The sequence below is a fragment of the Meles meles genome, chromosome 3, assembly GCF_922984935.1.
Source record: "Meles meles chromosome 3, mMelMel3.1 paternal haplotype, whole genome shotgun sequence".
NCBI classification, from domain to species: domain Eukaryota; kingdom Metazoa; phylum Chordata; class Mammalia; order Carnivora; family Mustelidae; genus Meles; species Meles meles.
Window position 1 is genome coordinate 51,754,624 of NC_060068.1, and position 17,255 is coordinate 51,771,878.

Consider the following 17,255-nt stretch of genomic DNA (forward strand, 5'->3'; position numbering starts at 1 on the left):
GGAAAATATCTGCTCATTTCCTCTACCCATTTTTAAGTCAGTTTTTGGTTTTGGTTTTGGTTTCTTTTTTACTGAGTTGTAAGAGTTCCTTTTATGTTTCAGGTATCAATGTCTTATCAGATATATGATTCGTAAATATTTTCCTCCACTCTGTAGTTTGATTTTTCATTTGTTAGTGGTTTCTTTTGATATGCAGAAGCTTTTTAATCTAATGTAGTCCATTTAGTTATTTTTGCTTTTGTTGCTGTGCCTTTGTTGTCATACTCAAAAAATCATTGGCAAGATCAGTGTCAAGGACCAGTGTGTTCTTCTAGAAATTTTATGGTTTCAGGTCTTATGTTTAAAAAGTCCTTAGTCCATGTGGAGTTAATTTTTGTGAGTGGTGTTAAGGTAGTGATACAGTTTATATATGCAGTTATCCTTCTGTGTGTGATTATCTGTTTTTCCAGTATCATTTATTAAAGCCATTATCCTTTCCCCAGTGAAAATTCCTGGCTCCCTTGTCAAAAATATTAATTGTCCATATATGCCAGTATTTATTTCTGGGTTCTTGATTCTGTTCCACAGGTCTAAGTGTTTTTATGCCACTACCAAACTGTTTTCGATTACTGCAATTTTGTAGTATAGTTTGAAATGAGAAAGTGTGATACCCCCAGCTTTGTTCTTTGCTTTGGCCATTCAGGGCCTTAGTGGTTCCATACAAATTTTAGGAATTTTTTTTTCTATTTCTGTCAAAAATGCCATTGGAATTTTGAAAGAAATTGCATTAAATCTGTAGATTGCTTTGGGTAGTGTGGACATTTTAATACTAATTCTTCCAGTTCCTTAACATGGAATATCTTTCCATTATATCTTCATTCTCTTTCGTCTTTCAGTTTTCAGTAAATGGAATCTTTCACCTTCTTGGTTTATTCCTAAGTACTTTATTGCTTTTGATGCATTGTGATTGGGATTGTTTTATCTCTTTTTCAGACATTTCTTTGCTAGTGTACAGAAACACAGCTGATTTCTGTATCTTGACTTTATACCATACAGCTTCTCTGAATTTGTTGATTAGTCCAAACAACTTTTTGGTGGAGTCTTTGGGATTTGCTACATAAAAGATGACATCTACAAAGACAGTTTTACTTGCACCTTTCCAATTTGGATGCCTTTTATTCCTTTTTCTTGACTGATTGCTCTGGCTAGGACTTTCAGTATGGTATTGAATAGGAGTGCTGAGATTGGGCCACCCTTATCTTGTTCTTGATCTTAAAAGCATTTAGCCTCTCACTGTTGATTATGATATTCGCTGTGGTCTTGTCATATATGGATACCTTAATTACGTTGAGGTATGTTCCTTCTGTACCTAATTTGTTGAGAGCTTCTATTGTGAAAGAATGATAGTTTTGTCAAATGTTTTTTTCTGTGTTTATTAAGATAATCATATGATATTTATCTTTACTCTGTAATACTACATTTATTGACTTGCATATGTTGCAACCATTCTTGCATCCAGGGATAAATCCCACTTAATTGTGGTGTGTGAACCTTTTCAGGTGCTGTTGAGTTCAGCTTGCACGTATTTAGTTGAGGATTTTTGCATCTATGTTCATCAGGGTGATTGGACTTTAATTTTCTTTTCTTATGTCTAATCTGACTTTGGCATCAGGATAATGCTGGCTCTAAACAGTGAATTTGAGGGTGTTCCCTCTTTCTCATTTTTTTGGAAGAGCTTGAAAAGGATTGGCTTTTAATTCATTAAATGTTTGATAGGATTGTCCAGGGAAACCATCTGATCCTGAGCTTTTGTGGGGGGGGGGGGATTTTTTTTTTTTTTTAAGATTTTATTTATTTATTTGACAGAAAGATCACAAGTAGGCAGAGAGGCAGGCAGAGAGAGAGAGAGAGGAAGGGAAGCAGGCTTCCTGCTGAGCAGAGATCCTGATGCGGGGCTCGATCCCAGGACTTTGAGACCATGACCTGAGCTGAAGGCAGAGGCTTTAACCCACTGAGCCACCCAGGCGCCCCTGGCGGGGGGGGGGGGGGGAATTTTTGACTACTGATTCAATATTCTTGCTTATGTTAGTCTGTTCAGATTTTCTGTTACTTCTTGATGTCAGCAGGTTGTGTGCGTTTCTAGGAATCTACCCATTTCTTACAGGTTATCCAGTTTGTTGGTGTATAATTATTCGTGGTAGTCTCCTATGATCATTTGTATTTTTGTAGTATCAGCTATAACATCTTCTTTCATTTCTAATTTTATTTGAGCCTCTTCTTTTTTTCTTAGTCTAACTAAAGATTTAGCATTTTAGTTTTGTTGATATTTTATATTTTTCTGATTTCTGTTTCATTTATTTCTGCTCTAATTTCTGCCAACTTTTGACTTTGTTCTTCATTTTCTGTTTCCTTGAGTTGTAAAGTTAGATCGTTTATTTGAGGTATTTCTTTTTTAAAGATTTTATTTATTTATTTGACAGAGATCACAAGTAGGGAGAGAGGCAGGCAGAGAGAGAGAGAGGAGGAAGCAGGCTCCCTGCCAAGCAGAGAGCCCGATGCGGGGCTCGATCCCAGGACCCTGGGATCATGACCTGAGCGAAAGGCAGAGGCCTTAACCCACTGAGCCACCCAGGCACCCCCGATTTGAGGTATTTTTTTTTAATATGTAGCATATTTAGGCATTTTTCACTATAAACTTCCCTCTCTGAACTGCCTTTGCATCATCCTGTAGGTTTTGACATGCTATTGTTTCCATTTGCTTTTATTTCAAGATATCTTTCAATTTCTTCTTTGACCCATTGGTTTTTTCAGGAATGTGTTTTTTAATTTTCACATATTTGTAAATTTTCCCATTTTCTTTCTGTTGTTGATTTTTTTGTTTCTTGCCATTTTGGTCAGAAAGAAAGGTATAATTTCAGTCTTCTTAAATTTGCTAACCTTGTTTTGTAACCTTCCATTTTTAGAGAAGGTTTTATGTGCACTTGAGAAGAATGTGTAGTCTTTTGCTGTTATGTGGAAATTTTTGTATATTCTTAGATCTGTTTTAGCTGAAGTGTAGTTCAGGTCTAATGGTTTATTTCTCATTTTCTATCTGGATGATCCATTCTGTAAAGTTAGGTATTAAAGTACCCTAATATTATTCATTGTTGTGTAATCTCACTTCAGATCTACTTTTAGTTGCATAATATACTTAGGTGCTCTAATATTGGGTGCATATTTATTTGTCATTATTTTATCATCTTGATGAATTGACCCTTTATCATTAAAAAAATAACCTGGTCACTTGTTAACCATTGTTGGCCTGAAGTCTATTTTTTCTGTTACAGGTGTAGCTACCCCTGCTGTCTTTGGTTTCTGTTTGCATGGAATATCTTTTTCCGTCTCTCTACGTTGAGCCTGTGTGTCCTTAAAGCTGAAGTGGTTCTCTTATAGGCAGCGTATAGTTGGGTCTTGCTTTTTCAATCCAGCCAGCTACTTTCTGCCTTTTGCGTAGAGAATTTGGTCTATTTACATTTAGAATAATTGTTCGTAAGTAAGGACTTTACTTACACCGTCTTACTAGTTGTTGTCTAGTTACTTTTCAGTTCTCTTTTTCCTTCCTCCCTCTCTTGCTGCCTTCTTTTGTGACATGATTTTCCGTAGTGGTATTGTTTAATTTACCTTTCTCTGTCTTATGTGAATCTAACATAGATTTGTGCTTTGTGATAACCATGAGGGTTATGTAAAATATCTTAACACTCTACTTTATGGTATAACAACTAAACTTATATTACATACAAAAACTCTACTTTTGGGGTGCCTGGGTGGCTCAGTGGGTTAAGCCTTTGCCTTCGGCTCAGGTCGTAGTCTAAGGGTCCTGGGATCGAGCCCCACATCAGGCTCTCTGCTCGGCAGAGAGCCTGCTTCCTCCCTCTCTCTGCCTGCCTCTCTGTCTGCTTGTGACCTCTGTCTGTCAAATAAATAAATAAAATCTTAAAAAAAAAAAACCTCTACTTTTATTCCTCCCTCTTATGTATTTGATGTTACAGTTTACCTCTTTTTATATTGTATATTATTAACAAATTATTATTGCTGTAGTGATAACTCTTTTCCTTTAACCTTTATACTAGAATAAAGCAGTTGACACATTATATTATAGTATCAAAGTACTCTGAATTTGACTGTACACTTTACCAACCATATTTTGTTTATCCGTTTATCTGTTGATGGGTGTTTGGGTTTCTACCTTTTGGATCCCATGAATTTAAGTCCTACCTGTAGTTCTAATTGTAGCCAGAAGGGCTAATCAAGCCACAGAAGGATTATACTAAGATGTTATATGATCTGTTGTTCCTTTCGTCTTTGTTAGAATGGTAAATTTATATAGACATTGAACCCCTAATTAAAGTTCACATCTCAGATAACCCAGTAATATTAGTAAAAATAGTCATGTGGGTGTGCTGACTCTTTGCCAGTGATAGATACAGCCATTCAGAAATACATTATTTGTTTGCTTCTGTAACTTGAACATCATCTGGTAACCTCGGTCACATTTTATCTTTCATATGTTGAGCCTGTCCAAAAGTGTTCACTTTGTTTCATGTTATTGCTTTCACACAGGAACTCGTAAGTTGGAAGAGGTAACCACTCTTCTGAAGATACAGATATGGTGGGCAAGTAGATGATTCTTGAGACAAGATAGATTTTTGTTGTTTTTTGTGAGAAGTACGGTGCTTTTTTGGATACTTTTTGATGTTTTGGTGTGGTGATGATTCCTTCTGGGAGGAGACAGAAAGGGCAGGGGACTGAAGCAGAAGAGACTAGTGGTGCATATAATTTTGAAAGATACCTTAAAAAATTGTTTTTTATTACTGTTTTAAAGTTGTTTTCTAACAAGGAGCTGTGACTTCTTTTTCAGACTGCACTGGCACATTTAGAGTCTCTGGCAGTGGATGTTGAGGTGGCCAATCCACCAGCCAGTAAGGAAAGCATTGATGGTCTTCCAGAGACCCTAGTTCTTGAAGACCACACTGGTAAGGGCAGAGTTGATCTCTCATGTCAGATAACACATTTCATGTTTTCATATATTACCAATGTACCTGAAAGGTAAAATAGTGACCACTAGAAACTTTCCTTAGTTTTTCTATGGAGCCAGATTCTGACAAACTTTCACCTAATGGAAGAATATTTTTAATTTGTTAAGTCAATTTAATTTGTTAAGGGCTGGAACAAATGTGCCCCAGCCAACTTTTCTACAAAAGCAGTATTTATTAAGTTCCAAATTGTCATATATTACAGAAACATGTTTGGCAATTACTTTTTCAAAGATGGCTCTTCTGTCTGTCATAGGTATCATCTGTGATAATACGTTAATACGTTGGTTTTCAGTTTTATTAAAATTGAACTCTGTGGGACTGATCAGATTATTTTTGATTTTCAGCAATTGGTCAGGAGCAGTGCTGTCCAATCTGTTGCAGTGAGTATATTAAGGATGATATAGCAACAGAGCTTCCCTGTCACCATTTCTTTCACAAACCTTGTGTCTCAATTTGGCTACAGAAGGTGAGTTTTATTTTTACTTTTTTTGAAATTAATATTTTAATAGTTCCTCCTGAAAGTGATGATAGTATCTTTTAAGCCTATTTTATTCAGCTATATACCTATAGTACTTTTTAATTAAGTGTTAAAGATTGATTACAACTTAATGATAATGTGAAACTATTTTACTCTACTAACATTTCTGAAAAACAATATAGATAACACTAATTGCTTGGCATATTTAATCACTTTTGGAAATGATTAAATATCAAGAAATCATTTTAGGATAAACTTAGTAGATCTTTAATCATATCTCTGAAATTTGTGTTTTCAAAAATATTACAAGCAAAAAAAAAGCCTTTGGCACCTCTCAAAGTACTGTAATAAGATACATATATTTTGCTAATATAAATCAAGGTCTTGGAAAATGTATATGAGAAATATGTAATCACCTACAAGAAACCTCCTATTCCAACTATATATATTCTCCTTAAATATTTACCCAATAATTTTTAACTATATTTGAATTACTTAAGAAAAAAAAGAAAGAGTCTTATTTAAATCTTCTTTGAACTCTGTTTTTACACAAAGTATTTTTATAGGCAGTAAGGTAGAAATTCCCAAATCTCTTTCACAACTTATGTACTTAGAGATATAACTCCCTCTGTTCCCTATAGCCATTCCCTTCCTTTTCTCCCTTCTTTCTTCCTCCTCTCCTTCCTCCTTTCCTTTCTTTCCTTTTGCTTTTTTTGCTGTTGCTACCCTTCTACTGCCACTTCATGGTTGTCAGAGTTCTACCTAAGTTTTGTAAGATCCAGTGTGGAAATGTTCACCATTCTGTTGTAAAATCTAAAATTTCTCTCTTGGCTGTCAAGGCGTTCTGTGATCTAGTCCCCAGCCCATCTGTTCACATTGACTCCTGTGTACATTTATTTATATTTGCTTAGCTGGTGTAGTTTTTCCCCTGCCATCTGCAAGATTAGATGATCTAGGCAGGGCCAGCTTAAATTCCACCGTTTCTGTCCTTCATACCTCCTTTATTTAAATTCCCATGTATTAAAAATCCCACGTATTAAGTATCTAAGCCTTAAGAAGGATCTAAATGTTCTTGCTATGTGTCAGGCACTGGTAGATGACTTGTATATTTTCTTATTTAATTCTCACAATAACTCTGGGACACCCTGGGACATATCCTTATTCATTTTCCAGTGATTGTTACTCATCCAGGGCTACACAGCTGGTATGGGGTTAACTGAGACCACATTCATCTGACTAAAATGTTGTTCAGGCTCAGTCCATATGGCTGGTGCACAGTGAATGCTTGTTAAATCAAATCCTTGAATTATAAACATTTTATATATTGTACAGCTTTGCATTATCATTGACGTGGTTATAACCCAAAGTAATAATCTCCTCAGTCTCTTTCCGTCAAGAAAAAGCCTTTCCTCTGGGGAAAAGATCCCCAAGATACAAATCTTTGTTCAACAGCATGATTTCTATCAAGGCTATCTCTTTGGGGGAAGAAACATATTCTCAAGAGGATAATCGTCACCAGGTGACACATCTCTATAATCTTTGGTCCAAAGATGTACTCACAGTATGACTGTTTTCCCTGTCCCATCTTTCTTCCTAGTTCTACCGTTGATTTCTTTCATCATTTAGAAGGCACTTAACTCTCCATATCTTTTTAAAAAGGGGTTATATGGCTAATGAAGGAGGTCTGAAGTCTGTTTTGACACACACTTAAGTGAGGCTTCGGCAATGTAAGGGAAGTCCATTCTGGGGGATGGTTTGGTGTTACAAATATGTGAATTGATGAGGTCTGTGGTTTCTCTAATGTAAGCATCATGGAGTAAATATAAAAACTAACTCAGTTCAGGTGAGGACATGCGCTGTGACTCCTTGCTCACATTCCACAGCGCTGAGGAAGGAGTGTAGTAGACTCTCCACTAATCCTGAGTGAAAGATGACTGACCTGAAAGATACAAACACTACTAGGAGACGCTGTTCACCCTCAAAGAAATTAGAATCTGATTGGGATAAAGAGGAAATAGCATCACACTTTTGCCTCTCTGGATTATGTGGGTTTGAAGTTGATTCAGTTTTTGTTTTTAAGTTATTTGATTTGATTTTAGGATAACAGATACCATTGTTTCTTTGGGGTTTTTTTTTTTTTTTTTTTTTTTTTTCCTTGCTAAGATACTGTGTGGCAGTTAATACCTTTTCTTTGGCTCTGACCTTGTTTTTCTCCCCCTCCAGTCGGGAACGTGCCCCGTGTGCCGCCGCCACTTCCCACCCGCTGTCATCGAAGCATCGGCAGCTCCGTCCTCTGAGCCTGACCAGGAGGCCCCCCCTTCCGCTGACAGCTCTGCAGAAGCCCCTTAAACTTTAACCCTTGAATGAGATCACTATGTCTAAAAGTCAATCTGCAAATTCCTTCTCAATCTGATGTGCAAATAATTATATATAAATAAATTTAAAATCCTATATATAGTCTATACCATAGTTTAGAAAGAAGAATATTAACCTTTCTAAACTAAATTTAGGTTTGCAGAAAGTACTAAACATTTTCAAGCTGAATGTTGAAGCAGTGCATCCATTTTCTTTCGTTGAACATGTTGGTATTAATTGTAAAGTCAAGCTTACCAGTTAACTCTCTCCAGAAGAAATAATCATGTATGTGGCATATATTACTGGTTTTGTCTGAAGTACTGCCACTAAGTGATTATAATTAAACTCTCCTATTTGCATCAAATGTGAAGACTGTGATCACAACGGTAGTAAAATTTGGTTTCATTGGAAATAAAAAGAATTCTAAAACATGCCTTTTTCATTAGTCGCTTTGCTTTTGCTACATCAGAACCTCTTGGTTCATAATACTGAGTGGTTTTTTTAGGAAGGTGTCTACTCTTCCATCTTTGTGTAAAATTAGGACTTTTTAGAATGCGAAACAAAGGCCAAAATTGTGGCTTACACGTCACAAAATGTTAAGATCTTAAATGTAATCCCCTTGGAATGGTTAGATAGTAAAATAACTTTTTTTTCCCTTTTTCTTAATGGTGGATGTGCTTAAAGTAAGGTTAGCAAAGCATGAGTGTTTTACTATGGTTGGTGCTTGAGGTAAGGTTAGTAAAGCTTATGAACAATCTAGTGTGCTCAGTGTTTGGTATGATGAGGTGAATTAGATGGCCTTATTTCTCCCTTTCTACCTGGTTACAATTAGACTTGAGAACATTCATGGCACATTTCTTAGATAAGTGTTGTTTTTTTAATTTATAAATTTATAAATATGCTTGTTTATAAATTTATAAATATTTGATACAGTTTGTTTAAAGTAATTTTGGTTCAGAAATATTTTAGAAAATCTGAAAACATGCATCACGTTTTTAAACATTCATTCGATAGTATCCCAAGAGGAAATCTGATCCTTAAAAAATTAGAAGGTTAATTGTACCAACTTGTGTAAAGCATAAAATTAATGGGGTATAGGACAGATTTGGCCACATCTTTTTATAACATATCTAAACCTTCCTGTGTTATAACTTATTTCTTTAAAGTATTCCTGAATAAGGATTATTCATAGTACATTTGTTTCTTTACACTAATTTATTTTGATAAAATTATTCACCTGGAAATAAATAATAAAAATGGGTTGTTTCATATTAAACCAAATTAAGCCCTGGGTGAAAAAGGAGTAGAGTGATCATCTAACTGACTGTGAACAGAACTGAACATGTAACATGGTTCCTTTCTTACTTTCCTTTCTAAAAGAGAAAAGAAGACCCTGACCCCAGATTTGCCCTCCAAAAGAGTTCCGTTCAGATTCTTCTAGAAAAGTGAGGAAATGAGCTTTCTTTAGTTGTTTTTATGGGAAATTTGGCCCTTAGGGTCATCCATAATTATATAATCCCAAAATAAGATTGCATAGCTTTCCATTTAGGTGATCACACCCAGTAGGCAAATATGTACAAAGATGGACATAATATTTAACTTACAGATGTGATTTGCTATCAGTACCAGAGAATGATAGGTGTTAGAATACCACATTTGAGCAAGTAAAATTGTAAAGCATGTAGCGAGTGTACATCCATCTGAGTAGTACATTGGTAATTTAGTTGGGACACATAAAAGGAATATTTATATGGCTTCCCAAATGCAAAATTACATTTTATTTGTGTAATTTCTCTGAGTATTTATATTCCATCTCTTTTCTCCGTTCTTAAATGAATTTTCACTGTTGGCACATTTGAGGCTTAACTATAAGGAACATAACACTTGCATTCTAATTTTTGCATATATTGTAAATGTGTGTCTGGTATTTACAGCAAAATACTGTGTATCCTTTTATGGGTAAAACAAAACTGAACATTGCATGCATGTAATGTGGTGACTTTGTAATTTAGGGGTTCTTTGGGGCTTCTGTGACTTTGGAAATGCTTACATTCAGGCCTTAATGTTGCATTAGCTAGCATGTTTTCCTTCTGATGTATATAGTCACTGTTGTATAAACTAATCTTTGCTTGTTTTCTACTCTGTGATCTTTCCATACCATATTTCATTGACGATCAGTTAGTGTCGAGGAGTCAAATCAGATTAAACTTAATTCTCATGTGTATATTGTGGAACTTTGTGGCTAGTGTGATTTTTAATTTTTTTTTCTTTCTTTTTATTGTTGTTTGTTTCCTTTAAGTAATATTGATCAGTTGTGATGCTTACTGGTTAAACTGACATTGCTACAGATTGGTCTGTAGAAAGCCACAAATTATATTTAGGCAGGATTTTTTTTTTTTTTTTTAAATTCGACAGACAGAGATCACAAGCAGGCAGAGAGGCAGGCAGAGAGAGAGGGGAAGAAGCAGGCTCCCCGAGAGCCCGATGCAGGGCTCGATCCCAGGACTCTCATGACCTGAGCCAAAAGCAGAGGCTTTAACCCACTGAGCCACCCCGGCGCCCAGTTATATTTAGGCAGTATTAAGGGACATCAGTTTTCTTCTCCTAGTAGCAGCTGTCCCAAAGAAAATATTTCTTCTTTGCCTGTTAAGATTTAGCTATTGTATGCCAGTTGTTGAGAGGTTTTGGTTCCAAACTCAACCAGTAGTGTTGAGAGCTGAACTTAAGATAGCGGTTGTACTTTTTGCTTTCCATCTGTTTTTATCCTTCATTCTTGGCTCCCTACTGTCTATAAACAGCTGCTGTGAAGGAGAAAAGTTGAATAAGAGTTGGCTTAAATTTTTTTTAAGAAAACTGAGAATCTAGGATTTTCATTGTAACAAGTTAATATAAGCAGGAGTGGAAAAGTTCAGATACCAAAATATTGTTTGATTCTCTGAATACTGTTTGGATCCTTTTGGAAAATTAAGAATATATGAAGGTAAATTAGGAATAAGTATAAATACTGATAAAATTATTGTTTCTCTTCTCTATGTTAAGTGACTTGACCTAATTCTATTTTTTTTTAATGTTTTCTTCTTACTTGTAATATGAATGCTGATATTTAAAGGTAGATCCATGTGGTTTTCTATTGTGTTCCTTAATTGTTTATCTCTGAGCTAACTAACTCTTAAGATTATTTGTGATTTGAATTTATATATAAGCTGTTAAATATATATGAACTGTTAAAATGGAATGCAAGTTTTCAAAAGCCCAGGTCTAAATGTAATGATTGGTTTATTGTTCAACAACTCCAGTCCATCATTTTCCGTGTAAATCATAAACAATAAACAGGATGTACTCAGTGGTCATTTCTAATATTTAATTGTGCAGTCACATCACTTCTATAATTTAAACCCCTGGAGGATTTAGCATTAATGGCAAAGAACACAGCTATTAAGAAAGTCTGGAATAGTCTCCTGGGCACATGATTTCATTGTCCTTGAATTGTGGCCTAAGAAGGCCCTAACAGATAGCCCAGCTGTACGGAAGTGGTTGATGGACTTTGGAAAGGACTCTGAAGGAGTAGTCACTGCCCTCTCCTGCCTAATGTTCTCAGCAGTCCTGTGGGTTCAGCAGAGCCTGATTTCCACACTGACTCAGGACTGCAGAAACCCTCAGAGTTCCCAGATAGAGGCCTACCTTCCCTCAGTGGTTTCCTCCAGATCAGGCATAGGACTGTCACCAAATCTACCTGTTGAAGAAGATTTCTCATGACTTCCAAAGGGTTCAAAGTCTTCACTTATATCCGAAGGGTAAATTGAGTGCTGATAGGTTATGCACACATTAAATTAGAAAACAAATCATTTTGTTTAGAAGCTTTAGAATGTTTAGAATTGTGATTCCCACTTAATAGAATAGACACGTACTAGAAAACTAGTCTTGGAGCTAGAGACAGGGTTGGCATACCTCTTCTCTAATGCCCTATTCTCTTTTGATTGTCACGTGATTTTTATCCAACCCCTGCTTCCAGAGTTAGAGCCACTCAGCATTCCTACAAGGGATGGGTTTCATTGTTAGTAGCGTGTCACCTACATGTGTTTATAAATAGCACACTTGTGACACTGGACAGAAAGGTCCTGTCTCTTCAGTGTGGTCACCTCTTCACAACTTCCCTCAGATTTCACATTTTTCTCCGTTCTTAGATGTTGTCCATTCCAGCCCAACCTGGCATTAGTCCTTCCAATCCCTCTCTTACATTCACTGCTCAGCACTAAACACCGTTCTTCCGTGTCTGACAGCAGGGTCCAGACACTGTATTGCCGACGTCGGAGTGACTCATGACTGTTAGGATTGGAATATGTTGATGTTATCTGTTACCATCACCATTAGATAAACATATCCTACTGTTACCTCTTGTTGAACTTCACAGGCATTGCTGGCAAGCCAAATCCATCCCTTAAATTACTTGAACAATTTCTCCATAACCTAATTGAAGCACTGCATTTGTCCTTATTTGCTATAACTTGTAAACGTCCTTAGGAAGGAGTTCTGATTCTTTCTCTGCCTTGTGTCTGTTTCAGTTTTGATGAAGCATGCCTTTAGTATTTAGTGGCTTTGTTCAAGTTAATGATAAATAACAAGATGAAATGCATGCAGACCCTAGTGAGAATGCCACCGTAGGCTGTGCTCCAGGTGACTTGGATCCGCTAATCAGTACTTTAGGTCTGGTTGTTGAAGCAACTGCTGATCACTGATGTGCTTATAGTTCTTCATCTTCCCTAAAAGGACACCATAAGAAATTGTATCATGTTTGGCAGACAAGCAGATTGCACTGTCTATGGAAGTAGCCTAATCTGCTAATCTATTAAGTCAAGAGGAAATGAAGTTAGCTGGAAATGCCTTTATTCTCCGTGAAACGACACTAGCTCCTTTTCCAACTGCTCACATGCCATCTGTTTATTAATCCGCCCTAGAATTTGATAAGGATAATACCAAGCTCATTTTTATAATTTTTTTAAAGATTTTATTTAATTATTTATTTGACAGGGATCGCAAGTAGCCAGAGAGAGAGGGGGAAGCAGGCTCCCTGCTGAGTAGAGAGCCCTATATGGGGCTCAATCCCAGGTCCCTGAGATCACGACCTGAGCTGAGAGCAGAGGCTTAACCCACTGAGCCGCCCAGGTGCCCTCATTTTTATATTTTTATAATCTATTTTTCCTCTCAACAATTGTGATATTTGATGTAACATGACTTTGACAAGACACTTAATTGTTCTGCTTGTTTTCTCTATAAAGTACTGAATCTAAATTACAGGTTCAGGGGCACCTGGGTGGCTCAGTGGGTTAAAGCCTCTGCCTTCAGCTCAGGTCATGATCCCAGGGTCCTAGGATCGAGCCCCGCATCGGGCTCTCTGCTTAACAGGGAGCCTGCTTCTTCCTCTCTCTCTGCCTGCCTCTCTGCCTACTTGTGATCTCTGTCAAATTAAAAAAAAAAAAAAAAGTCTAAAAAATAAAAAAAAATAAATTACAGGTTCAGTACTACTGTTTGTGCATGGGAAAAGATTTGAAAAAAAAGTTCTTTGTTGTTATGCAAAGTCAGGGAGAAATATGGTTGCTTTCCCTCACTGTTTGATTTTGGCACTACCTTTGAGGATTGATGTGTTAACATTTCAGATGAAAATCATAAAAGCATCTTAATCTCTCAGAAGTTGAAAGATTTTGACAGGGGAACTTTATTAAAATAAGTAAGATTTAACCAATAATAATTTTACTAAAAGGCTGCATGCCTGAATATGGTAATTTATTCCATCTTGTATTTTTAGTCCATAATCAATACACAGTTTTTATAGTGAAAATTGGAAGGAGATCTTTATCTTTTTAGAAAGATAGCACCTGTTAGCCATTCACTGCAGTAAGAAATTCTGTAAGCACTGTGATTTCTTTTGATTATAACACAGCATCTATTCTTACTAAGATTCATTGAGGAAAATGCATTTTTATTTATATTTTTTAGTTACTTATTTGAGAGAGAGCATGAGCCGGGTGCGGGGGCTAAGGGAAGGGGCAGAGGGAGAGGGAGAAGCAGACACCCTGCTGAGCAGAGAGCCCCAAGTGGGGCTAGATCCCAGGACCCCAGGAACATGACCTGAGCCAAAGGCAAATGCCTAACTGCTGAGCCACCCAGGTGCCCAGGAAAAAAAAAAAATGCATTTTTACATTATAAGAATAGTTTCATTTGGGGTGCCTGGGTGGCTCAGTTGGTTGAGCAGCTGCCTTAGGCTCTGGTCCTGGAGTCCTGAAATTGAGTCCCACAACGGGCTCCCTGCTCAGTGGGGTGTCAGCTTCTCCCTCTCACCCTATCCCCTCTTCTCATGCTCTCGCTCTCATTCTCTCTCTTTCAGATAAATAAAATCTTTTTAAAGTTTCATTTATGAAGTGCTAAGTATTAGACATTGTGTTAGGCTCTCTGTTTTAATCTTAATAATGAATTTGCAAAGTAAGCTGTTTTGTTCTGACTTTTCAAATTAAAAAATTGAGTCCTGGTTCTTAAGAATTCAAGGGTTCTTTGTTATTCATGCCACCTTCCTGGATAGGAGCAGCCTATCTGATCATTGTTAATATTCAAATAACTTTTTTGGGATGCAGCCTGAATTTTTAAAATGAGGAAAAGAAATAGGGGGTGGGAGGCTGTTCAAAATTCTGAAAAAATATTTTCTTTGCCATATTATTTTACTAAATTGTTACAGAGAGATATTTTTGCCTTAAATTATGTACTGCTGACCAAAGTTCTAATGTCCTGGTTCGTAAAGTTTCTTAGTCACTATTAAGATCTGATGAAGGGCACCTGGGTGGCTCAGTCTGTTAATTGTCTGCCTTCAACTCACATATGATTTCAGGGTCCTGGGATGAAGCCCTACATCAGGCTTCCTGGTCAGCAGGGAGCCTGCTTCTCCCTCTCCCTCTGCTGCTTGTGTTCTCTCTCTGTGTGTCAAATAAATAAAATAAAATCTTTTTTAAAACAACAACAACAAAAGATCTGATAAGAACCTCCTAACTGCCTGATAATTTGGGATCCTGAAATTATTCTCAGTGGCCCAAGATGGTGTCATGCTAGTATATTAGTTATTATATTAATTATTAATTATTATATAATTATATATAATATACTATTATTAATTATTATATATTATATCATTATATAGTATAATAGTGTCTTCAGCCAGTAAGTCCTCACTAATGTAGACACCTGTCTGTAAGTCGCTCAACCCCATCTTTTTCAAAAGTCTGTGGAAGTCTTCCTTAAAGCCATGGGCATTTTCCATCAACAATTGTAATCACGCCAAAGTGTAGAGAACCTTACCCCAAATTGTTTCATTAGTAGGAATAGATACTTGACAGAGGGTTTCCTTTAAATTTCCATTCTTAAATGTTATTTTAAAAATTCTTCGCAGGGATTTAAGCTATGCCCTCCTTGCATTTGCTTCCTGATTTTTGGTTTTGGGGGGGTTTTGTTGTTGTTGTTGTTTTGGGGGTTTTTGTTTTGTTTTGTTGTTGTTTTTAAAAGAACCACTACATACCATCCTACTGACCAGCCTTGGCCTCAACAAGTAATCCTTCCTTTTTTTTTTTTTTTAAGATTTTGTTTATTTATTTATTTGAGAGAGAGAGAGAGAGAGATCACAAGTAGGTAGAGAGGCAGGCAGAGAGAGAGAGAGGAGGAAGCAGGCTCCCTGCTGAGCGGAGAGCCTGATGCGGGGCTCGATCCTAGGACCCTGAGATCATGACCTGAGCTGAAGGCAGAGGCTTAACCCACTGAGCCACCCAGGCGTCCCGTAATCCTTCCTCTTGACCTGGACCAAGGATCCTTCAACTGAGATAATTGCAGTACGCTAAGTTTGATGCCAAATACAGAACGTCGGCTTCTATATTTAAATTCACGTTTAAGGCAGATGAGGATAGGGTTGGGGAGCTTACAAAATCAACCTCTTGTGAATAGCAAGCTTTAGTCTAGTATAATGGGAAATCACAGTTGAATCCCTTAGTTACGACCCACATCTAAATAAGTAGCACCTGAAAGAAGATGTTTAAAGTTTTTATTTTTTAATAGAAATTAGTCTGCTTTTGGAAATAGTATATTAGGACATATCAGCCTGGCATCCTTCCAGAATCTGCTGATAAAATGGCTTCAGCAAACCCAACAGATGACCTGTTTGCAATATCCCAAGCTACTATCTGCTTAACAAACGTTTACCAAGTGCTGCTCTGGCACAACTATAAATAAGATATTCAAATTCTCTGACCTCCTGAAGTCTCCATTGCCATAAGGAGGCTCTATTCCATGCCCGTCCACCCCTCCCAAGCCACTGGAATCACTAAATGGGAAGGGTTTCATTTCGGCCCGGGGAATGCATGGCTCACAGAGCTTTAAGAGCTCTTCTATGGGGGCACCTGGGTGGCTCAGTGGGTTAAAGCCTCTGCCTTCGGCTCAGGTCATGATCTCAGGGTCCTGGATGGAGCCCCGCATTAGGCTCTCTGCCCAGCAGGGAGCCTGCTTCCTCCTCTCTCTCTGCCTGCCTCTCTGACTAGTTGTCATCTCTCTCTGTCAAATAAATAAATAAAATCTTAAAAAAAAAAAAAAAAAAAAAGCTCTTCTATGGTTATCAAAGCTAGAAACAAACCAAACCGAGAAAGAGCAACAGATACTGAGTCCCAAGGTGACGAGCTCTCCCAAATCCCCCCAAGCTGAAAGAACCTACAGGGATGGTGCTATGTGTACAGGTTGAAGATCTCTTTGGAGGGATTGGCCCTGTGGCTCCCAGCAGCAGGTCATGGTATCTCACAATCAGAGAAGTTGGAAAATTGGTTTTCAAGAGATGGGGCTGAGCAGAATGGAGAGAAACAGCAACACTTAAAAATGTTTTACCTTCTTTCCTGTGCTGTATTTTTATTCCCTTTCCCTTCTAGCTCTGGTGTTCTGTGGCATGTACACATAAGCCTTCAGTGTGTTTTTACCTGATATTGGAACAAGAAGTAGGCAGTTCTAAAGCCTTGCTTTCCTGCTGGCTGTGCGGCATCTGGGTCAAAATATCTTACGCGTTTTGGTTACTGTGCTAGTGGGCCAGAAATAACAGACCCTGGAAACTGCCTTACTTGGGGCTTGACAAGGAGTAAGAACCACTGTCAAACTGTCAGATTTGCTACATTGTAACTCACAAGAGCTGAATGCTGTTTGGGTTCTAAAGAGCAGAGGAGGAAAAGAAAGATGTAGGATAGTGAGTAAATCAGCTAGTATTTGTTGAGTGCATACTATATGCCAGGAACTCTTACAGGTAGACTTATATGTATCATCTTAGTTAATCCGAATAAAAATTGTTAGAGGTAGGGGCG

General features: G+C 37.3%; 1 protein-coding gene across 3 annotated transcripts in view; it reads left to right on the plus strand.

The window, feature by feature from the left end:
- The window catches only part of PJA2 (praja ring finger ubiquitin ligase 2), an 80,559-nt gene extending 69,326 nt beyond the window's left edge, over positions 1–11,233 (plus strand). For all 3 annotated transcript variants that reach the window (XM_045999276.1, XM_045999279.1, XM_045999278.1), the window contains 3 exons: positions 4,877–4,991; positions 5,399–5,520; positions 7,756–11,233. In XM_045999276.1, coding sequence (XP_045855232.1) covers positions 4,877–4,991; positions 5,399–5,520; positions 7,756–7,881 — 363 coding nt within the window. In that variant the 3' untranslated portion in view covers positions 7,882–11,233. The remainder of the gene's footprint in view (positions 1–4,876; positions 4,992–5,398; positions 5,521–7,755) is intronic.
- The last annotated feature ends 6,022 nt before the right edge of the window (positions 11,234–17,255 follow it).